The sequence below is a fragment of the Trematomus bernacchii genome, unplaced genomic scaffold (genome assembly GCF_902827165.1).
Source record: "Trematomus bernacchii unplaced genomic scaffold, fTreBer1.1, whole genome shotgun sequence".
Lineage (NCBI taxonomy): Eukaryota > Metazoa > Chordata > Actinopteri > Perciformes > Nototheniidae > Trematomus > Trematomus bernacchii.
The window spans coordinates 1,050,764-1,074,819 of record NW_022987739.1 but is presented as its reverse complement, the minus strand read 5'-3'; the positions used below and the strand labels follow the sequence as shown (position 1 = coordinate 1,074,819).

Here is a 24,056-nt window from a genome sequence, read left to right as displayed (position 1 = left end):
GGAGGAGATTCAGGTGATAAGGGGGGGGGGGTTACCTTGGTTGGTGATTGGCTAATGGTTACTCAAGCCAAAACATCGTTATGACATCATAAAGTGGCCAAAATCTGATCAGCTCATTTTCAGACAGGTTTTTATATAAATGGATCAGGACAAAAAGAGAGAGAATCTTTGTTCCTGAAACTTTCAGAGTCTCTTTACACAGAGGGGACACATGTTGATGTAGAAGAGACATGAAGAAGTGGATTTTGCATAATAGGTGACCTTTAAGGCACGTATTGAAGAATATACTTTTTAATTTTTCAAGTATTTTCTTTTCAGCAAACAATCTGAAAACTTACTCCACCCCTTCCTGTGAGCATTTACACATTCCTTACATCCTGAATCTGCTAGTTAATGTAATGTAATGCAATGTAAATGCCTGCTTATTATAAACAAGGAAATCATCTACGACCACACAACTCACCTCCCGGTAGCAGTTTTGTCATCGTCCTCCTCTTCGTTGTCCGATGCGAGGAAGGGCACGGTGGCCAGGTCTTCATCCTCCGCTCTGATGCGTCCCACGATGCCGAGGCTGTGGATCTTACAGTCGATCCCCGAGCTGCGGCACTGCTTGATGGCGACCTCGATGTATCTGTGATACTGTGGGAAACACGTCATTTGGGTTATATCTACAACCATTTTCTAACCCATGTGCCCAACTTTTAAAGTGAGGCAGGAGAGTTAAGATAATAAACATTCATTACAAATGAAAGTCAATTAAAAGCCAACTGACCTCAGTGCAGTCACTCAGGACCAGGATGGTGGTGTCTGTGGGATTGATGTTAATCGTCTTCAGCTCAATTAGGTTGTTCAAAGAGCTTCCACCTGTAATTCAAGAAGAAAAAGCACATTGCTTTTGCTGTTAAAAAAAGTGAAAATGTCAACAACAACATGTTGATACAAGAGGAACTATTTGAAAAAGGAAAGAGTTGATTTAAAAATGCAGAAATACAAAGTATTTGTCTAAACTAAGGTGCAAGTGTGTGTAAACTGTTCAAATGTTACGTGCCTGACACCACCACCAGTGAGGGCATGTAGCTGCTGTCCGCTGGATCCACCACCATCTTCAGCCTGTGCACCAGAACATCTGGAAACAGCTCCATACGGATCCAGTGCTGTAAAGCAAAACATAAAGAAATCCTGTCAGGAAGTCCATTATACTCCAATAAAGATTAAATACACTAATGCATCTTTATCTGTGTGACCGGCATACTTATTCCCACTCTCCTTCACCCCTTTTTAAATCCCTGAAGGGCTAATGTATCCTTACAGGAAGCTTAGGATGAGGCTCGTTTTTAAATATAAAAGCACTAGAAACTTACTCTAACTTACAGGAAGCTAAGAGGGAGGCATACTTGCAAAAATAAAAGCCCCATAGAATCCTTAAAGGAAGCTCAATAAGATGCATGTTATTTCAAATAAAAGCCCCATAAAAGCAACTATACGGCTACCAGAGTTCCCGTTAGAATATTCTTTTGCCGGTCAACATGTCCGTTAAAGTTTAAATCTTCCGGACAAAATGAGAAAAGTGCCGGTCAAAGGTCTTCTTTGTTATTTATTGAGCTTTAAAACAAATTGATATGATTCGATATTAAACAAACTAATTATAGTGGATTAACTCCATTATTCAAAAGTGTACAGTAACTTACAATAACACGGGAATAATAAACGGAGAGCTCTCTCCTTCTCCTGACAGCCCGTCAGTATCATGCAGCTCGCGGATCCAGTAATGAGTGACTCTACAGTAAAACTAAACATATCTATAACTAGTTTAGGTAGTTTGAGAGGTAATTAAAATAGCTACGTGTGACTTTCTAACCTGAAGTGTGTGTTTTGCTCCGCTCACCACTGCAGGGGATCATGCAGAGCTGCGTGTCGACTAGTCAGCAGCAGCTGATCTCTCTATCCCGTCAGATTAGACTTTACTCGCGTTTATGTCCATATCGATCAGATCTAGCTAGTTCTAGCTAATGATATGACTACCTGCTTATTAAAAGACACCTAAACAATAAGCGTCGCTATGCAACCGGGTGAGGCCACAAAGTATAGCGCAGCATTATGCATTTGTTTACATGCCCACCGGAACCCCGAGGCATTACCAACAGATCAACGCACAATCAACCCATACAGGACACTCTTTCTCCACATTAAGTGTTAGACATTAGAATGGACTATTCTTGTCTGTCACGTACTATTCTTGTCTGTCACATAAGTGGCGCAACTGATGCGGTATTGCGCTAAGGGGAAATTATTTTGACCGGAGAGATTTAGATTTGCCGGTCTTCAGCATATTTTACCGGTCATATTTCGGTAATTACCGGCTAACGGGAACTCTGACGGCTACTGCTATCAATACCTCCTTATCGCTGGTATTATTACACAGTAGTCACACAGTCACAATATCTCAGTGGGGAATGTTCTAGTTTCTAGAGTAAGCATTCAATGTCGTGCCTTTCCCTGCGATCCGGAGGACTGCCAGCACTGATCGATGCTGTCGATGAGGCGCGAGACCTGGTTCACGGAGGACGAGACGTTCAGGCTCTTCACAGCTCGCGACCAATCATCGATCAGCATCCCGCGCTGGCTGTTGTGATGCTTCTTCAGCTGCTTCCCTGAGCGGCCGCAGAAACCTGGAGACTGGCCTGATGATGTTGGAGGAAACATAGCTTAGAAACAGTACAAACAGGGACAGGGTACACTACAACGTAAACATACCAAAACACAAAAACTGACGTAAAACATTCAGGTATCAGATGCTCAAAAGAATCAAGGAAGTATTGGCACTTGTTATCAGCAACACCATTCATTAACCCAGATTTGTAATGGTGATTGGGACCATGAGGATTATTCTCTCTGATATGATTTTCCTCTTAGTTATGCTTCTGCAGTGAAAATGGACACATGGGGTTTTCTGTGTGACTTACCTGGCTCGTTGATTCTGCCGAAGGAATGCCTGGTGTTGTGTTTGCGGGTCTTAAAGCAGTTTTCACAGAAGTCGAAGTCGTCGCAGTTCCTGCATTTGAACCTGGGGCCGTTTATAGGAAACATCTGGCAGCCGTCACACCTGCAGACAAAACAAGCGACGATTAAAGAACATATTGAGATGTAGAGTACAGTACATTTCCGAAGGGGCTGGTCTGGTGGTATATGAGACCAGAATTTGTCATAATGACAAGTTAAAAGGTAGCCTACACAGGCAGTCTCTGGAAACTTCAAACAAAATTGTATTGCATTAGTTATAAGTAATATCAAATCTTCCTTAACGTAATATGTTTGTTTATAAAATGACTTATGGAGCCACAAGACTTACCTAAATTGACCAAACCCCCTTACAGGAAGCATAGGATGAGGCATGTTTTCAAAATAAAAGCCTCGGAAAGTAACTTTATCCTGACCGGAAACTCAGGATTATTTACGAATCCCAAAATAAAAGTACGTCTGACCTTACAGGAAGCTCAGGAAGAGGCATTTTAAAGAAATTAAATAAAAGCATCATCAAGTATCCTTAAAGGAAGCTCCAGATGAGGCTTGTTTTTCAAAATAAAAGCCTCAAAGAGTAACTTAACTACTGACCTAGTTAATACCTAGTTAATTTGGCAGAGAGAAGGATGAAATAAGTCCAAACCTGACTCCAGGGTGAACACTGGGCACCAGCTCCATCTCCGCCAGCAGGCCGGTCCAGTGGGACTGCTGAGGGAAGTCCACGATCACATCCTTCCCATTGGCACTGAACGCTGAAACAAACCAACTAGCTCTGTCAGCGCAGAAACAATGGATTCTGTCTCTTTATTATGTGCTTGTTCAGATTATGAACAGAAGACACAAAGAGCTGCTTACCTTTCACAACCCCAACACTCCTGTGAGTGACGGAGCCCCACTTGTACTTCGGTGTGGTGACGGTGGGCTTCACCCTCACTTTGTCACCTATCTTTATGTGGGAGGGAGAACTTTGTGGTGGGAATCCTGGAAATAAAGCAAATAATGTCCGAAAACATGTTAATGTGGGAAGAAAAAACATTCTGAACTTCTCTTGCCATTCTTTTAGAACTTATCTGAACTTGTTGGATTCGCTTTTTGTTCAAGCCTTTCAAAATAAATGCCTCAGAAAATAATTATTTCCTAAGGTAACTCAGCATTAGCAATGTATTTCAAAATAAAATCCCCAGAAAGTAACTCTTACCATACAGGAAGCTCAGTAAGATGCATGTTTTTCAAAACAAAAGCTTCATATAGTAGCTGTATCATTACAGGAAGCTCAGTAAGATGCATGTTTTTCAAAACAAAAGCTTCATATAGTAGCTGTATCATTACAGGAAGCTCAGTAAGATGCATGTTTTTCAAAACAAAAGATTCATATAGTAGCTGTATTATTACAGGAAGCTCAGTAAGATGCATGTTTTTCAAAACAAAAGATTAAAATAGTAGCTGTATCATTACAGGAAGCTCAGTAAGATGCATATTTTTCAAAACAAAAGATTAAAATAGTAGCTGTATCATTACAGGAAGCTCAGTAAGATGCCTGTTTTTCAAAACAAAAGCTTCATATAGTAGCTGTATCATTACAGGAAGCTCAGTAAGATGCATGTTTTTCAAAACAAAAGCTTCATATAGTAGCTGTATCATTACAGGAAGCTCAGTAAGATGCATGTTTTTCAAAACAAAAGCTTCATATAGTAGCTGTATCATTACAGGAAGCTCAGTAAGATGCATGTTTTTCAAAACAAAAGCTTCATATAGTAGCTGTATCATTACAGGAAGCTCAGTAAGATGCATGTTTTTCAAAACAAAAGATTCATATAGTAGCTGTATTATTACAGGAAGCTCAGTAAGATGCATGTTTTTCAAAACAAAAGATTAAAATAGTAGCTGTATCATTACAGGAAGCTCAGTAAGATGCATATTTTTCAAAACAAAAGATTAAAATAGTAGCTGTATCATTACAGGAAGCTCAGTAAGATGCATGTTTTTCAAAACAAAAGATTCATATAGTAGCTGTATCATTACAGGAAGCTCAGTAAGATGCATGTTTTTCAAAACAAAAGCTTTCATATAAGTAAGCTGTATCATTACAGGAAGCTCAGTAAGATGCATGTTTTTCAAAACAAAAGCTTCATATAGTAGCTGTATCATTACAGGAAGCTCAGTAAGATGCATGTTTTTCAAAACAAAAGCTTCATATAGTAGCTGTATCATTACAGGAAGCTCAGTAAGATGCATGCTTTTCAAAATAAAAGCCCATAAGAGCTACAAAATATTTACAGGACGCTCTAGACGAGGCTTGTTTAAAAAAGAAAAAGCCCCAGAAAGTGACAATGTTTCTACAGAAAGCTCTGGTTTATGCTTGCTTTTCAAACTAACATAATCCCCAAAGAGCAACAATAAGGCTACACAGCTACTCTTGGTAGGGAAAGTTATGGTTAGAGTATGTAATCTATCTTGTGCCTTTCCTCCTCTAAGATTTGAATCCTGTACTTGAGGATACGTAAATGACATCAGGTTAAAATGTTCTCACCCAGCAGCTCGATGTGGATGTATCTGACCCAGTACGTTCCTCCTTTCTGTTGCCAGTCACACTGCACGTTCAAATCATGAAGCCCGTCTCTGTCCAGCTTTATCACTTTCCCCACGTCTCCATCGTACACTTCCTCGTACGTTCTGCAGCACTTCACCATCATCCCCACCTGCAGAGGAGGAGCTCATCTGTCAGACTCAATCACTTTTCATGTGTTGCTTTTAAAAATGTTCGAATAAGCCGCCACTCTTACCTGAATATTCTCTCTCACGTACACGGCGTAGTCATCGTTGCTTTGGAAATCTGATCGCTTCTTGAACGTCTGGCTCTCAGTCACCACTGCACCTGGAGGCTGAAGGTACACAAAGGGAAGGTTACTTATTGGTATATTTAATAATTGATTTGACCTTATTTTTACAATAGTTTCTACATGTAAAACAATGCATGCAAAATAAAATCGCTAACAATAAAAACAACAATGCTAGCTAATAAAAAAACTATGGAGTATATTATGAACATTTTTATAAAGCAAGGCATAACACATTAGTCATCAATATCATAATAATAATAATAAAGCATTATTTTCATACAACACATGCAGCTCAAATATAGGAAAAGTAAATACCACAGTGAAGACGGGCTCGGGCTCCTCCAGCTCCTCCAGCACCTCCTCGTCAGAGAACTCGTCCGACACGGTGTCTGCGTCCGACAGCTCCACCTGGGGCACCTCAGGGTGGTCCAGCAGCCAGCCCACCAGAGCCTCCACACCTGAGGGCAACACCTTATTACTCTCCACAGGTACAGCCCAAACATCAGAACACATATACGTTTTATTTTATAAATAATGCTTTATATGTCTAAACACATTTTGGTTATTTAAATGTAATTTATGGTGTTTAAATGCAGTTACAATTGTGTTTATGAGGCTTTAACGCCATTAAATATGGAATTAAGTAGAATACTTGGTTACATAAAAACATGTTGTGAATTTGGAAAATGATAACATGAATACTTTTTCAATGTTGACTTTGGTATTAAATAAATAGACATGCAAAAGCTGTACATTTCTTTTTGTTGTTGTTGTTATTGTTTTTGCAATTTTGTTGTTGAAATGTCACCATTATGAATGAAGCTTAAAACCTTCGTATTGAAATATATGCCACAAGATTTTAGCAGATTATTTTAGATATCATAACTTCGATGCGTTGCTCACTAGCTTCTCATTAACTCGTTTGTAGTGTAGCTGTGGGCATATACCAGTTTCAAAAACATGAAATGGAAGAAAGCTGTGCAGCATATGAATGTGGATTGAGAAAATGAATGTCAACATTATGAATGAAGCTTAGCCATACTTTGTGTATTATATGAAATGTTACCTGGGACGCCAGAGGCACTTCCTGTAGTTCCCGACAGAGACTTTAAGGCATACTCGATGTTTTTGCGTGCAAAGCCCATCTCCATGAGCTGGAGGACTATCGGTAAGGGAGGCACGGGGGAGGTCTTCTGCTTCTTCTGTTTAGGGGGGGCGGACGTGTTGCACGGTGACCGGCGTGGTGGCCTCGCTGGAGCTGCTCTCCTCAAACAGGGGGGAGGAGGGGTGAGCCGACTCCACCGCCAGGTACTGACACACCGCCAGAGCTGCAGCCTGCAGAGAGACACAGATAAAACACAGGTCAAATACAGTGGCAAGAAAAGGTATGTGAACCCTTTGGAATTTCCTGGTTTTATTCATGAATTGGTTATTTAAAATGATCAGATATTCATTTAAGTCACAATTATAGACAAACCTAATGTGCTTAAGCTAATAACATTACATTACATTACATTACATGTCACTTGTTAGACGCTTTTATCCAAAGCGACTTACATACTCAATACTGTGGGCAATCCCCACAGGAGCAATTTGGGGTGAAGTGTCTCAGGGACACAACGACATGCTGACTACAGTGGGGTTTGAACCTGTGCCCCCCTGATCCAAACACCAACGCACTACTCCACAACGCCACACGCCTCCCATAACCCATAAACAATTATGAACAACGCCACTGGATCAAACGTTGTCGCAAAATTAGCTTTAATAACTATTTCTCACAGGCATATAGGCAGTAGTACCGTTATAAAATCAAATTGTAACTGCACAGTGGCTGCCAGCATGGACAACAAGGTAAGCAACACTTGTCATTTATTAAATGAACAACCCGTATGGAAGCTGATGCCATATGTTTTCTCTTGAAAAAACGTGATGCGAAAGTAGTAACAAATCGGGAAAGGACACACTCAACGGTCTTTGATTCATGGTTTCTAAAACGGCAGAGTAGTGTCGACGCTAAGCTAAAGTAAAGGGTCTTGTATTAAAGTGGAGGCAACCTGACTGATGCCCTTTGACTCACCTCCATCTCTTGCCTGTCGAAGATGGCTTTGATGGGGGAGGGCTGAGTGGCAGCGGACAGCAGCTGCTGCAGGAGGATCATGGGAGGCAGCGGCCCCTCGGGGGACAGATCCCCCACATCAGGGGACAACACCACGGGGTCCTCTGCAGACAGGAAAACACAGAGGTATCGTTAGAAACTAAAAACCCCAAAAGAACACGGTACACTCAAATACACTCACAGGGAAACCTTCAAGGTATGCAAGCTAAGCAGATTTGTTAATCAAACAGGAGAGGCAGTAAACTTTCTTACCAAAATAATAACAAGAGAAGGAATGGCTATCATATTTTAAGCGATACTTCAATAAAGGGTTTTATATCATATTCCTTGTGGGTACTATATATTTTGTAGTGCCTTGGATGGGGATAACCAGTTTCTCTTTATACTACATTGAAGCTCAAAATTGGGGCGAAACAATATCAATAGAAACACAATTAAGGTACTTTAAGAACAAGTAACAACAAGGAAGTACGTATTAAATAGCTTTCATTAAAGTGATTAAATAATGTATTTTTAGGAGTGAAAGTGATATTTAGCCACTTAAATCACATTTCTTTTTATATTTATTTCCTTGTGATGTGACTGAGCTGTCTTCCTGTTGGGCCAAATAATAATTTCTTATAACATACTGTATATTTGCAAGTTTCAAACACAATTTCCAATTTTTGAAACACTTTCTTAGTAATGGCAGAGAATCTAAAACACCTAAGATGTTTGCAGTTTAATGCAGTCGAAGTTCTGTGACCTGCAAATGCAAAAACCGCATTTCCACAGAGCTAAACTGGACTGAACAGCATCAGTTTCCCATGAAGACTGTTGCTCTCACCGCTGGGGTTTGGTCCGATGTCCAGCACGGCGGGCTGCGAGAGGATTTGTCGCAGTTTGTCCTGATGAGAGAGCAGCGCCCGGCCGGCCTTCAGGATGTAGAGCCTCAGCTGCTGGCAGCGCAGCAGGTGGACGTCCACCTGGTCGGCTGGAACACAACAAGTCTGGATAAATACACTGGAGTACACATTAAACACCAATTAAAAGCAAGAACAAACTGTCATGCATCAGGGTATATGCAGGAATCCTGAAGTCAAATGTAATACCTTTTAAGACCTTTTTTAAGACCCTTTCCATACATTTTAAGACCTCATCTCCACTTCGAGTTTTAAAGCAGTGATAGCGCGCTACACACCTACGCAATGATTACATTCAGGCAAACTGTAGAATACAACCTCTTTGGACAATTGATATACTTATTGAAAACAAGCTACAAAATGTAATAACTCGGAAAATGCCGTTTAATACTTTTTAATAGCCTTAATTTTCGCTATCAACTTTTAATACTTTTTAAGACCCCGCGGACACCCTGGTTTAGTAATTGATCTAAATGTGGTTACTCGAGATCGGCAATGGTCCTTTTGGTTGGTTTTGGATTGCTAAATTAAATAATAATGTAAATTGTCATTCAAATTCGATTGTTAATGGGTGAATAAACACATTACTACTGTTAGTACATTTTCTAACCCTAATAAAAATACATTCTTAGTCTAGTTTCGAATTTAAGCACATTTTTAATAATCATCTTCTGGTGATTTTACAGCTTTAAAATAATAAAACACAAGCAATACATTTAAAGCTAGGTAAATACACATTTATTTATTGGATTGTGAATATTTAAATTAATATTTGAAACATTGAAAAATCGATTAAATATACCATATCTCCTTAATTCAAACTCCCCTCTAAAAAGTTAAAGAGTTAATTATTTAATATGATATGTATGAGTCACATGTGGGATCATAGAGTGTCTCTGAGGTTTTTGTACCTGTGAGGCCGCGGCTCAGCGACTTCTTCATGCGTTGTTTCTCCAGCTTGCTTCCTGCCAGGCTGACCAGCTGAGCCCAGACTGCCAGCATGGGCTCCGTGAAGGGGAGGTTCTGCACACTGAAGCAAACTGCAGGCAGCTGAGGAAACACCACAACATTAAATCAGTTAATTATTGGTCTATTTAAAGGTCCCCTATTATACTGTTTTTCATCAATATATCACAGGTCTCAGATACATCCAGAACATGTCTCTGATTGGCTGAAACACCAAACAGATCATTGCAGCATCCCATAATCCCCTCTGTTTCAGCCCTGTTTCAAAAGTGCTGATTCTCTGTCTGTTACTTTAGATGAAAATAAGGAGCCCCTCCCCACGCCCCTCTGAGAGATATTTGGTTAAAAATAACACAATGGTGATCTAGGAGGTGATTCAGGTGATAAGGTGGGGGGGGGGGGGGGGGTTACCTTGGTTGCTGATTGGCTAATGGTGACACAAGCCAAAAAATCGTTATGACATCATAAAGTGGCCAAAATCTGATCAGCTCATTTTCAGACAGGTTTTTATATAAATGGATCAGGACAAAAAGTGAGAGAATCTTTGTTCCTGAAACGTTCAGAGTCTCTTTACACAGAGGGGACACATGTTGATGTAGAAGAGACATGAACAAGGGGATTTTGCATAATAGGTGACCTTTAACTCATAGTATAAGTAGAGCAGGAAGTCACTGCCGTACCGGTTTGAGATGGCTGAGCAGGCACACCCTGCAGGTCCTCATCTCGTAAAACTGTACGGTGATGCGTCCTTTTGGGGTGATGCGAGTGACCGTTCCCTCTCCGTACTCCTCGTGGACGACCTGTCCTCCGAGCCGGAGGCGCCCGTCGATCCCTCCGATGACCGCCATCACCGCCATCAGACAGCCGACACGAGGACCGTCAGGATCAGGGAAGAACTCCTCCAGGAAACACTGGAACAGAGAGGATGTTAACTTTCACTGATTTGAACAACAATTCTAACACACAATTGAGTAATGCAGTGATGACGTATTTTGTAGTCCGAGCTTGAAGGCAACCTCTCCCTGGGTCATGTGATTTCTCCAATGGATTTTGGATTAAATTGATACTTTCACGTTTAGTTCAGCAGGATAACCTCCACATATTAACACCCCTTTGTGATTTTTGAAGTAAAATGCTAACATTAGCCTATAAATTACCTACAGCACTGTCACATGACTTCACGTCACCACCGCTAAGCTAAAGGAGGATAATGTAGGGTGTGATGACGTTAAGTTAGGGGTATTTACTGTCAGTAAATACCCCTAAATTGTATGTGTTGGACAAACATCTCTTTAGACTTCCATATAAGGGAACAGGAAGGGCTAAAATGCTGACTCCTTCACAGGTTTAGGACTCATTCCTGCACCACACTTTCCATAACACTGCACTTACAGCTTCAGACTGGCAGCCAGCGATGACGTCTCCGATGGAGCTCAGCTGGGCGTTGATGTAGTCGTTGATCATGCCGTTCCACTGGCCGAGGTAGTGCAGCGCTCTCAGGACAGAAACGATCTCCTCCGCCAGGGTGCTGCTGTGAGTGGCTGTCAGAGACGCCTGGGGGCGGGACTTCCTCCTTCGCAGGGAACCCTCTGAGGAGAGGAAGCAGCAATATAAAAATCCAAGATAAACAACAGCAGATTTGAGTTGAAAGGTATCTTTAAGGCCTTACCTCTGAGGAGCGGCAGGTCTGAGGAGCAGGTGCTCAGGAGGATTCCTAAGAAGTTGAACAGTTTCTCCACCAGGAACTTCATGTCATGGGTTCGCTCCGTCTTGTCCCACGAGGGCAACACTGCCGCCAGGAGACGTAGCGCCAAGATCTGGAAACACAAGACAAGTAGCACCGTCACAAAGGTGGTTTCCATTCTTTAATGTTTGGCAAATAACAAGTAACTTAACTAATAATTGTTTTTTGCCTTTACTTCCAGTCTACAGCCGTATCATTTAGCTGTAAATGGTCAATTACCTGTGTTTATATAGCACTTTTCCAGTCTTTGGGACCCCTTAAAGTGCTTTTACTTATACAATTTGAATGGAAGACATCTATCTACTTCCTGAGTCACAGCTCAAATTATAGGATTTGAATTCAATTAAACTCAATTATAATTGTTTTAAATAATATTATTCACTATTTTAAAAAGCATTACGGTGTTTTAAAATAAATACAATGATGTTATGTTATTTAATATACACTTCCTACTATTTACTAATGTTATTACCGGGTGCTACTCTACTGTTCTACCGTCCTGAATGATGTCTGAGGATCTATCTCGAGAATAACTTGAAGAAACAAAGGCGTAGCCCATCTGACTCATGGTGATGTTCCCACCTGTCTCTGCAGAGTGACGCCGTTGAAGGACTGGTGTCCCTCCACGATGCGGATGAGCAGGCCGATCCAGGCAGAGGTGCTGAGCGTGCTGCACATCTGGGGCATCAGAGCGATGCTGCGGATGAAGCCCAGCGTGGACCAGCTGCGGTGCTGCTCCCGGGACACCAGCCTGTGGGAGTGACACCCTGACAGAAGAGAGAGATTTTTCTAATTGACCGCGACCCAGCTCATTTATAAAGACAAAAATGCTCTTATAGACAATCTTTGGGAGCGTTTCTGGACGCACGTAAAGGCCGACAGAGACTCTATTTAATTTGAATGTTTACCAAGAATTGCACACTTTTAATTTTCCATTGCTGATATACCTAATTTTCTATTTTGTGATTATTATTATTTTACTTTTCCCATGCCATGTCTTTTAATGTCAATGCCAGGACCACGGGGGAGAGGGATTTGTTTATGCAGTGTACCGCCAATGTGTCTTTGTTCTGAATGGAAAATTCAGAACAAATTACATAAACAAAAATGCTGTTTATGAGCATGTTGGTTCAGCTACCTGACTTGTCGTTAGCTCCGCTCTCCACCAGCATACGGAGCAGCCCACAGAGGGTCCGCGTGGCGTCGTTCTGCAGGACCTCTGCATGGATCCCCGCCGTCAGAGAGAGGGTCTTCAGCAGGTTCACCGTGCTGTTCAGCATCATGGCCGTCGGGTGGCTGCTCTTCTCCATCAACTCCACTTCTGTAGAGAAAAATGTCGTTGTTAAAACTAGAGATGCCCCGATTACAAATGACTTAGCCTTTTAACAATACTGATGTTTTTCTGTTATTCATTTCCGTTCTGTGGGGAAAAAAAAAGACACCTTATTATAAAATATATGAAGTATTCAGGTAGGGCTGTCAAGGTAACGCGTTAATAACATTTTACCACCACTAATTATTTTAACGTGCGATTAACGCATGTGTATTTGTCCTCGGCCCGCCCCGTAGTTTCAGAGCCCAAAGGCTTGACGTTGTTGTTGTTGTTGTTAGTTGGATGGTGGGAGATCCTAGCGAGAGATATGGATACAAAAAAAGGTGTTTTAAACAGCAAGCCAAGCACACAGCTGATGCTGACAGCCCCGCTCCTGCCGCTCGCTTGCGGCAGACCACGCTTGAAAGTTTGCCGGGGAGATGCCTGGACACTTCTACGAGCAGCAAGCTTTCAACAGCGATAGCTAAATGGGTGGCTACAGCTTAACATTGTGGAGGACGAGGGGCTGCGTTAGATCATTCGGATCGCATCCAACGTGTCGACTGCACATCACAGCGCATTATTTTGTCAACGTCATGTTCAGGTGTATATCAGTATGTAGTGTCTCTACTGTGACATGTCTCCATGTTTAGTGTTCAAAAAGCTCTTTATTTGTCTCATACTGCCTGTGCTGCAGCACCTCTTTTCACCCTCTGTCTGAAACCAGAGCCCAGTCTGCTCTGATTGGTTAGCGAGATGTCACTATGTTCCCTGTTGCCTGTATCTGTGGTGATGACTGAGGGATCATGTGAGCTGACCTGTGTCGTCCTCTGTGTCCGAGTCCTCCGTCGGGGGCTGAGCCGCTGGGGGGGGCTCTGCCAGCTTCAGGTCGTATTTGCCCTCTTTGCCCATCCTGTAGGAGTTGGTGCTGCTCGTGTCCCACTGGACTCGGATCCAGCCGTCCTCTCCGAGCTCCCCGATGACCCGACCCAGACCTGGAGCCGGACCGTCCTGAAAACAGCAGAGGGTTAAACACTGAGTGTTTAAGTCAGTTTACTTCAGAGCTTCAGATACCAAAATGTTGGTATACTGCCCAGCTTTATGTAAAACAAATTCAGCTACCTGATCTCCCCATTTCCAGTCCACCCCCCTCATGACCCTGGTGCCAATCTTCATCATGGCAGCCAGCTCAGGGCCCGAGGCAGGGAGGGGGGTCGGGGCCAACTCCTTCCTGGACTCCTCCAAGACTGTGGCTGATCCTCCGTGAGCACAAACACTCAGATCCTCCTCATTGCTGTCTGTGCTGGGCCCTGCAGACAGGACAACAAGAGACATCACACACATGCATCAGGGTCTACACAAATACATCATCACGGCTCCTCTCTACTCTGTGGATGTATTTTGACCCACCTATGAGCCGGAGTATGCTCTGTGTGAGGGCCAGTAGGCCAGAGTTGAGTAAGAGGCTGAGGCTGTTGGAGCCGTGTTTCAGGGACAGCATGTGGATCATAGCCAGGAGGAAGCGGGCCTGAGGAATGGTGCCGAGACTCGGGCCTGCCGGGTTCTCGTTGGTGATGGTCTGCAGGGGGACAGGCTGCACTCCTGGGAACAAACACAGGAGAACAACAGGTTAGATAACAGCTCGGAATAATCTGATTAATATATAAACAGCAGTGTCACACACACACACACACACACACACACTTAATTACCTGGAAGATGCTGCCACTCACCGAGCTCTTTGAAGCGGCCGCCGGCCTCCAGCAGGACGTTGCGGACGTTGTGGATGGCCCAGGAATACAGCTTTCCGAAGGTGACCTCCAGAAGCATGCGGTTGAAGGGGGGGATCAGATCCACGTCCTTCAGGCAGTCAGACAGCGGCTCTCTGAAGAGGAGAGGGAAACGTTAGATGGCTTAATAACTACAATGATCTATTCTTGGTGTTATTCCGCCTTATCTACGGATTTATATCTGTCAAACGTCCTGTTTTTTTTACACTGTCCAAGACCAGGAATTTGTCAAAAGCAGTATTATTACCCAATGTTGGTCCCCTCTGGTATGACCCTCTGCCAGCCGCAGAACATGGCGTACTGCACAGAGGGCAGCAGGAAGTCTCTGGAGGCTAACTTCAGCATGGTGTCGATGCCCTCCAGCCTCACCTCCGCCCTCTCCAGCTGCAACAAAACAGAGTTAACACATTTCAATGATATACATCAAACATGTTGTCTACTTTATATCAACCCGTGGTTTACAATCACCTGTTTGAGGAGACACTTCCTCATCTTCTCCACGTCCAGCGGCTCCTCTTTTAGTGCAAACTCCACGATGGTGGCCATGAGGCTGGACTGAGAGAAGATGCCCTGGACGCTGTGCTTCAGCCACCGGTACTTCTGCGCGTTGGCCACAGTGGTGAGCAGCGGGTGCCACTTGTCCTGCTGTAAAGTATAAAATGATACAGGAATATGAACCATGGCTAAAAGCTAATATATTCTTGGGCTTGAACCTTCACCCGGGAAGAAATTGTTATAGTAGCCGGGTTTACAATGAGAATGAATGGCTTGTTTCCATCCATACTCTATTATGTGCTTCTTAGGACAATGGAGATAAGCAGAAGTAATGATAACACATTATATCTCTGCAAAACAACAGGGCTCAACAAGATGATTACAAGGTGGAAAAATATATATTTGTGTTAGTTTTTATGTTTCAATGTGAGGAAGGTTACATCAGATGTGTGTTGAGCGATGAGTAGAATATTTTACATCTCTTAGGCTAAGCCAAAGCTTTAGTGAAAGGAAAATAGATACTTTTATCAAAACACCAATTCTTACACCGAAAGCCAACTTTCAAACTTTTTGGCAGAATGTCTGTCATGTCATAAATGTGCGTTCATATAAAAATAAATGCACAAAAAAAACAGGTGAATTGAAAGGCACCCACTGTGTCCCAGGCAATAAGGTAATCGGTTATTCTCATTATCTGACAGGAGATCAACTGGATATGATTCAATACCAGTCTACATCTCCTCGTTTTTAGATCCTGAAGCAAAAATTGACTAAAGAAGTCTGTAGCGAACTTATAAATGTTTTAACTTGCAAACTGTTCCAATAAATAACCCTCATTAATGAAAGAACCTTGGTTGTTTTGCTGGTGGGCGACTTCCTGTCGGCAGGCGTGGGGCTGATGTGGACGTTCAGTTCTTCTTCGTTGGTCCCTTCGTTCTCCAGCTTTGGCTCTTCTATGTCAGCAGACTCTGACTTTTTAGGCACTGAAAAATAAAAACATTTACAATTAGAAATAAAAGAAGTAATAATTATTATGATTTATTTTATTCAGCACTTTTCAACAGTACACTACACTCCACATAGTGCTCTTTTGTTGTCTCAGTACTTGTACAATGAAAATAAATGATATATAAAAACTAGGGCTGTCAGTCGATTAAAATATTTAATCATGTTGTATCTGTTCTAAATGTACCTTAGAGGAATATTTTTCAAGTTTGTAATACTGTTATCAACATATGAGTGGACAAATATGCTTTATGCAAATGTTTGTTTATTATTATTGGAACAATGACAAATATTCTCCTGAATATTTTCAACACAACAACCTCTCTCTCTCTCCTACACTCTCTCCCAACCCTGTGTACTTCTCTGCACTGAGCCAGTTGCTCAAACAGACAAGCCTGTTTCCAGTTGTCGGCGAAATGCCGCTCCTCTGTCTTCATAACAGTCAAAGCATGAGACTGAAGTTCCCACTGTGGGTCAAAATAATGCGCTGTGATGTGCAGTCGACACGTTGGATGCGATCCGAATGATCCTTTGGGCTCTGAAACTACGGGGCGGGCTGAGGACAAATACAATTCGTTAATCGCACGTTAAAATAATTAGTGGCGTTAAATTGCGCTACCGCGTTATTAAGGTTTATGTCAAAGTATTGAATTTAAAGTGAATTACACCATTATTTTTTTTTTTTATTATGCAAAGGAACAATATATGGGGTAAACGTAAACAAACCTTAAGTAAAGACAACACAAAATAATCAAACTATTGTATATAAAAGTAGAAAATAATAAAATGGTTTGATTTTATAAAAATAATATCTATCACTATGGTCTCTTTCTGTAAATAGCCCACCTCTCTTTTTCCTGCGGTCCCGGATGAGTTTCTGGGTGATCCTCCTCCAGCGCGGCTGCGAGCTCAGCAGCTTCAGTTTGGAGACGATGGACAGGTCTTTACTGACGGCCGGACGCAGCTCGTTGAACAGGAAGCGCAGGCGCTCGATGACGGGGGCGCACACCTCCTTATAGGAGCGACCTTGTTCCTGATGGGTCTGAAATAAAGAAAAAAAACATAAAAACTCAATTTCTCTTTGTGTCTACTGAGAGGTGCAGTGATTACGTATTTTGTATCTGCCACGTTCCCTCAAAAAAATAGCCAATAGGATTTTTCCATTCAACTTTTTCAGCACTTTATGATTTTGATCAAAAAAAAGTATTTATACAAATTTTGAAAAATACAATGTACAATTATAACCAATACAACAAATCAGGAAAAATACAAAAATAACATAAAAAATAATAACAATCAGACAAGAGGACAAAACTAAGGATAAAATAAATAAAGAAACCCTCCGACCCAGCACCTTATGATTTTTGAAGTAAAAAGCTAACATTAGGCTATAAAGGAACTACAGCACGGTCACATGACTTCACGTCACCACCGCTAAGCTAAAGGTGGCTAATGTTGGGCTATAAAGGAACTACAGCACGGTCACATGACTTCACGTCACCACCGCTAAGCTAAAGGTGGCTAATGTTGGGCTATAAAGGAACTACAGCACGGTCACATGACTTCACGTCACCACCGCTAAGCTAAAGGTGGCTAATGTTGGGCTATAAAGGAACTACAGCACAGTCACATGACTTCACGTCACCACCGCTAAGCTAAAGGTGGCTAATGTTGGGCTATAAAGGAACTACAACACGGTCACATGACTTCACGTCACCACCGCTAAGCTAAAGGTGGCTAATGTTAGGCTATAAAGGAACTACAGCATGGTCACATGACTTCACGTCACCACCGCTAAGCTAAAGGCGGCTAATGTTGGGCGTGATGACATTTAGTTGTCTCATTTAGACACTTGTTAGTAACTGCGGTTTTTAAGTTCACCAGTGGGGTACTTACTGACTTATTTCAGGATAACAACCAAAAACACATTCAGTAAACCATTGACTTCCAGACGTGGGAACAGGAAGTGCTGAAATACTGTCAGGATTAAGGTCTCATTCCTGCGGCTATTTTAAAAGGTATTGTGTTTTGTTGTCATGATATCTCTCTGTATAGTTACACAAAAATACAAGCATTATTCCTACCTTGATTAAGGAGCACTTTGCCTGGTAGACCATGCGGCAGACATTGATCACAGATTTGGGGAGGGACCTCTGCTTCCCCTGGTCCACTCTCAAGGCACACTGACTGACGAGTGAGAGAGCAATGTGACCTGAGACAGGAGGAGATAACATTCAATTCATGTATTAAAAAAAGGGTGCAAAACGTTTAATTTTTACAATTCCAATTTTTTGTTTGAGCGTACCGAGGTCTTGGTGTTTGAGCAGGCAGCAGAGCAGCAGGCGGCCCACCTCCTCGACAGGGTGCTCGGGGGGGAAGGTGATGGGGGTGATGAGATGGTACTGCTTACAGCAACGCTCTATTTGGCATAGGAAGTCCTACAATGGGAAAATAAATTAGGCACAATTTTCGGACACTAAAGCATTGACAAGCTGCTGTTCCAGCATCCGGGCGAAAATTTACGAGAACAGCTTTGGTGATACATTTGCATTATTTAAACACATTTTTTAAGGAGTTAAGGTTGGCAGAATTATATAAAAAACTGTTAACTTTGACAGCCCTAGTTGAAAAGTATAAACCTGTTTCAAATGTAAACTGCAAATTCTTTATGTGCTGAATAAATCTCTAGAGAATGCTCATTAAATCAGAAAATTATTTGCATATCACATATGTTTACATCTTGAAATGTCACAGAATGAAACCTAAATCTGGAAAATCATAACAGAATTAGCTGTTTATCAGGATATTGTGGTATTGCATGTAAACGTAGCAGCTGTTGTTGAGGCTGTACCTTGACAGTGTGGTCCTGAGTGTTGTTGTCAGCGATGGCCTGCAGGAAGGGCTGAGCGTGGTCACTCAGGGTGATTCTGCGGGAGTACATCTTGGCTTTGTCCGGGGTGGTCGTCCCCAGGGAGCTGCAGTGGTCCTCATCCTTCTCCTCGTTGTAGTTGTAGTGGATCTGACTGGTCTGCAGCCCCCCCGAGAATATGGACGACTGGAGCCATTCTGTGCAGAGGGAGAAAAGTGGATGTTTACATTAAAATGCAGAGCTTGAGATCTTCATTTTCAGACTAAGTTGGGTGGAGAAAGATTTGTTCTTGACATTTTATGTGTGAACAATCTGTGAGTGAATGTTAATGTACATAACTAGTCGCTGGTTATTTAAAGAAGTAATTAAGTAGGAAAGCAGATTGCATGCTTACTTACACATGCTTGTCTCTATATTAAATATTTTAGCTTATTTTTTATTACCTTTTATCTGCATTATCACTGTTGCTGTAACGCTGTACATTTTCCCTCTTCAGGACTAATAAATGGATTCTGATTCTGACATTTACACACAGATTGTCGATTTTCTAAAACAAATAATATTGAGACAATTATATCTCCATGAAGTTGCTTTAAATTAATTTGACGTACTGGCACATTCGATCTCCATGGGGGACAGGGGGGTGCTCTTGGCCAGGTAGGAGGCGTGGAGGCCGAGCAGCAGACCCAGGTTCCTCTCGGTGTCGATGAGGGGGGAGGAGAGGCTGCTGAGGTCCGGGGTGGTGACCGTCTCCTGGTTAGGCTGCAGACGATAAAACATCCAAAAGTTAAACACTAGAAATACAGTGGCCGTTTGTACAATGCAACAAGTTCCTTCGCTATTAAGTCTGCAAGGATATATTAGTTCTGACACGTGTTCATGGATGTATAAAGAAAACTGCGTCCAGCGTCAATGGCAAGGCCTCGTTCATTCAAGAAAGTTGCTCAGTGAGTAAAAAAAATGGACTATGTAAGTATTTGTACTGGGTAGATGATTTTGCAAAAAAACAATTGTACGCTGATTAACAGATGTCTCTTCTCAAATGTAAGTCAATGGGAAAGGTCCTTTAGGGCCCAATGAAGTCAAATGGTAGTTGTAGTACCGCCATTTGGCCACTATGAACATTTGTTTCAACGGCAAGCGCCCTTCCTCGGGGTTGCTTGTATTCCATAATCAATTCACATAGAGAGGCGAAGTCCCTCCCTTTCCGGGGGACCTCCATGGGTATTTCTGAAAAATTATGTATTGAAGTCAATGGCGAGAGAAAGATTATCTTTCGATCAAAAGAAATTGTTACATGGTTAAAAACGTGCAGGATTCCAGCTTCTAAGTAGCGTACCGTAGTTTAACAAAGTATGTTTTTGCCACTGAAGGCTGCATTAAGGGACTATCACTTTTTGAAAATAATAACATGTAGCACCTTACAACAGAAACACAACCTAAGCACAGTCCACCTATATCAATAAATACAAAAACAGATGGTATTCATCTAAATATTCAACAACTATGTGACATGTCATGCGAACATTTTCTGAAATATTAAGTGTTTAGAGAAACCAATTATGAATGTAGAAATGAGACAGAAAGTGTGTGTTTGGAAGGCTTGTACCTCCATATACTGTCCCACACAGAAGGCCTGCATGGACTCTCTGGTGTCTTCAAACTGCAGCGCCGCCTCCAGGGCGACCACCGGGTCCTCTCCTGCAAACTGGGCTGTGAGGGGAGACGACTTGTTACAAGGGCAGAGAGCAAACTTAAATTTAATGTGGCGTCAGTCAATATTATTCTAAACTTGAGTTCAAAGTAATTATGTTTATTCTGACTTATAAGGTCACTATAGGGAAGCTTAAGGCAAGTGGGCACAAAACAATCTTGTGATGCATTTTATAAGTCTGATCTGAATATTTTGTTGTTGTTTATGAATTCGAAACAAGGACACAAAGGTTTTACTAGTTTACTCTTTTTTGTTGTTGTAAATAACAGGTGAAAAAAATAGTTTTTGTTGTTTGTTGTTGTAATACACATTTTGGACACAAGAGGGGGAACATTTTCACGTGGCAAATGTGTTTTTTCTAGAGGTGCACAATAACTTATTTGGATTATTTTGACTGATATTGCAATTGTGATTATGACACAATATTGAAAAGACTGATCATAATTCTCCTTTTTATGGAAAAAGTGATCATGGTTTGAGGATTTTTTACCAACAAGTAGGTTTTGTAAAGCCGGTAAATATGATTTACAGCCTGGGATATTTCTGCAGCTCTCCAATACTTAAATCAAAATTGTATTTAAAAATATATTTAGCCTTTAACAAATATTGTGCTACTGAGATTTGTATATTGCTCTAGTCCAATGGCGCCTTTCCACTACACGGCCTCGCTCGGCCTCGCTCGGTATGGCTAGGCCTCGTTAGGACTGGCTCACTTTATGGCGCATTTCCATTACAGTTTAGGAACTGGGGCAGTATCTATAGTAACGCAGTGTAGGCGGAGCCGTGACGTGATCTTCAATGAGAACCCCAGAAAAACAACACAGCTGTTAGCTGTTAGCACTCAGAGCTCACAGCTCCTTATATATGTTCAGAAACTAGACAACAGTTAAACAAGTACAAACCACAGACTGCCTGTGTCATGGCGAATACAGTCGCTGCTTTATTTATGTCTGTATAGGCCGTTGTTGTGAGTGTGGACGGTCGGAGCATATACTGCGTTAGCTTAGCCAATCTCCATCTAGAAAACACGCATTTTAAAAGGTTTTTCGCCTGCCGTCTGTCTGCAGACTTGACAAAGCATTAATTCATGGTTTTTACTAACCGGTATCAGTATGTTGTTACTTCGGCATCATTTTGAAACGTGTATTACAATTAAATCACGGTCAAATATGTCCATCTTGTTGTAGTTCTAGCCCTCTTGCCAGCGCTCCTCTCTCTAGTTTAGCATACTCAGCCTGACTCAGCCTCGTTGTCTCTGGCCCTAGACCCACGATTTTATGAGGCCAGAAAAACTGTGAATTAGGACCCGCCGGCCGGTACTAGGCCAAGTGGAAACGCAACCAAAGACAGGCCGCTGACGTCACAGCCCTCTTAAACCGTGCTCCGCGCTGTAGTGGAAACGCGCCATTAGTTGCGATTTTGACAACATTTTTATTAATTGTGTAGCCCTACTTTTTCCCCCCACTTGGTCATTAACACAGGAGATAAGAAATATTTAGATCAGTCTGTGATGCAAGAACAAATTCAGACTGACACTAAAGTACTATCGTATCGTACTTAAAAAAACACATCAACATAAATGTGTTTCTCACTGGCTCCTCTGGGCTTCCGTACACATATGAACAATATCATTTCAGCCTTACCCAGGATACTGTTTCCTGCGAGCGACTGGGACTGCGCCTGGAAGTCTTTGATGTCGTACACCTTTCCCTCGATGACGGTCCAGAAGCCTCCATCTTTGTTGTGGTTCTCCAGGTCGGCTTTACGGATGAGGGAAACCTCCTCGTTGTTTTTGGAGCTCTGTCCTGTGAAGAAGGATCCTGCCACAGCAGAAAGAGAGCTAGTTACATTCTACACCGGCTGCAGCTCAGATTTACCACATTCAGAGATACATGGAGAAACTTCCCAAAAAACCCAATTTCTCTCCGGGATAAATAAAGTATGCTTTAACTCTTAACACAAAAACACTTCCCTCAGATTTAGACCTCTGATAAATAAATAAAAAACGGAATAAACCCTATTTGCAGACAAACCAAAATACATGTAGGCCTGTCTGGCTTATAACATTAACAGTCTATTTTTCAATACACTTAAACTTGACGTCATAGTTAAAATGTGTCGGCCTTCAACAGATTTTCCAGTTCAAATACCGGTAAAAATACAGGCTAACGGACATTAATATAATTAATATTATACCCATAATGCCGGGCCACGCCAGGTCCTCGTTGTCGTCCCTCTCGTGCCCCGGGGCGAGGTGGTTGAAGCGGTCGATGTGCTCCAGGAGTCCGGCCAGCAGAGGGATGGATCCGGTCTCCTGCATCAGACCGGCATCGATGGTGAGGAGCAGCACGATGGACACCACCAGCTCAGGCAGCAGCACGCCTGTCAGAGGAAACACCCGTTATTCTTTAAATGCATAAACATTTCAAGTTTTAGGACTCATTCCTGCACAACCCTGCAAACTCAAAACCCATCTCTTCGCATCTGTCTTCCTTGTAAACTAATTTCCATCACCTAGTTTCCGTTCAACATCACCATCACTTCAGTCACATGCTTTTATCACATGGCAATACTTATGTTGATGTATAATGTTGTATAATGTATACCGATCACCGATCCGATCGAGTGGGCGGGGCCTATGGGGATCTTCCATTTAAAGTGATGTTTAAAACTCAGTTAATGGGGCTCATTCACTGGCGCTTCCACAAACAACAACAACCAACATAATTATTACATTCAAATGAAGTACATTATTCAAGTTTACATTAACTTTGGATAATAACACGGGAGAAATGAGCTGAAGCGCTCTCTTTTCCTCTCTCTCTCTCTCCTGACAGCCCGTCAGTATCTCATGCAGCTCACTGATCCAGTAATGAGTGACCCGACAGTGAAGAATAAATATATGTATAACTAGTTTAGCTTGTTCCAGAGGTAGATCAAATAGCTAAGTGTGTTGGGTCTAACTCTTAGTGTGTGTTTTGCTCCGCTCACCGGTCCGTCACAGCGGGTGGAGCTGCAGGATTTCTGCTTCACACACCGCTATTTTACTGTCTTTTTCAGTTACCTTAAAATACTGCCGACCGGTAAAAGCCATTTTGGCGAGCTTGTTTTGCCGCGCACAGAGAAAAGTGTCATGTATTTTACGTCATCATTTTACGTCATGCGATCGGCTCTCGGGATCGGCATTTTTAGAGAGCACCGATCGATCGGCAGAGAGTGAGTATCGGCCGATATCGATCGGAGCATCCCTAATAATGTTTTTCTAATTTTTATGCTATG

The 24,056-nt window shown here is 42.1% G+C and overlaps 1 protein-coding gene across 1 annotated transcript in view; it reads right to left on the bottom strand.

Annotated features, from left to right (window-relative positions):
- Window positions 1-24,056, bottom strand: part of herc2 (HECT and RLD domain containing E3 ubiquitin protein ligase 2) — an 81,622-nt gene that overhangs the window by 35,413 nt on the left and 22,153 nt on the right. The window contains 35 exon segments of the mRNA XM_034147945.1: window positions 464-639; window positions 773-864; window positions 1,049-1,154; window positions 2,491-2,681; window positions 2,964-3,103; window positions 3,665-3,773; window positions 3,877-4,002; window positions 5,552-5,720; window positions 5,805-5,903; window positions 6,177-6,319; window positions 6,928-7,075; window positions 7,077-7,196; window positions 7,942-8,084; window positions 8,807-8,953; window positions 9,794-9,932; window positions 10,529-10,759; window positions 11,241-11,437; window positions 11,518-11,665; window positions 12,175-12,359; window positions 12,731-12,913; window positions 13,723-13,915; window positions 14,027-14,214; window positions 14,315-14,506; window positions 14,638-14,789; window positions 14,942-15,078; window positions 15,163-15,339; window positions 16,039-16,172; window positions 17,041-17,236; window positions 18,279-18,406; window positions 18,500-18,632; window positions 19,046-19,260; window positions 19,675-19,825; window positions 20,673-20,776; window positions 22,421-22,597; window positions 22,974-23,159. Coding sequence (XP_034003836.1) covers window positions 464-639; window positions 773-864; window positions 1,049-1,154; window positions 2,491-2,681; window positions 2,964-3,103; window positions 3,665-3,773; window positions 3,877-4,002; window positions 5,552-5,720; window positions 5,805-5,903; window positions 6,177-6,319; window positions 6,928-7,075; window positions 7,077-7,196; window positions 7,942-8,084; window positions 8,807-8,953; window positions 9,794-9,932; window positions 10,529-10,759; window positions 11,241-11,437; window positions 11,518-11,665; window positions 12,175-12,359; window positions 12,731-12,913; window positions 13,723-13,915; window positions 14,027-14,214; window positions 14,315-14,506; window positions 14,638-14,789; window positions 14,942-15,078; window positions 15,163-15,339; window positions 16,039-16,172; window positions 17,041-17,236; window positions 18,279-18,406; window positions 18,500-18,632; window positions 19,046-19,260; window positions 19,675-19,825; window positions 20,673-20,776; window positions 22,421-22,597; window positions 22,974-23,159 — 5,455 coding nt within the window.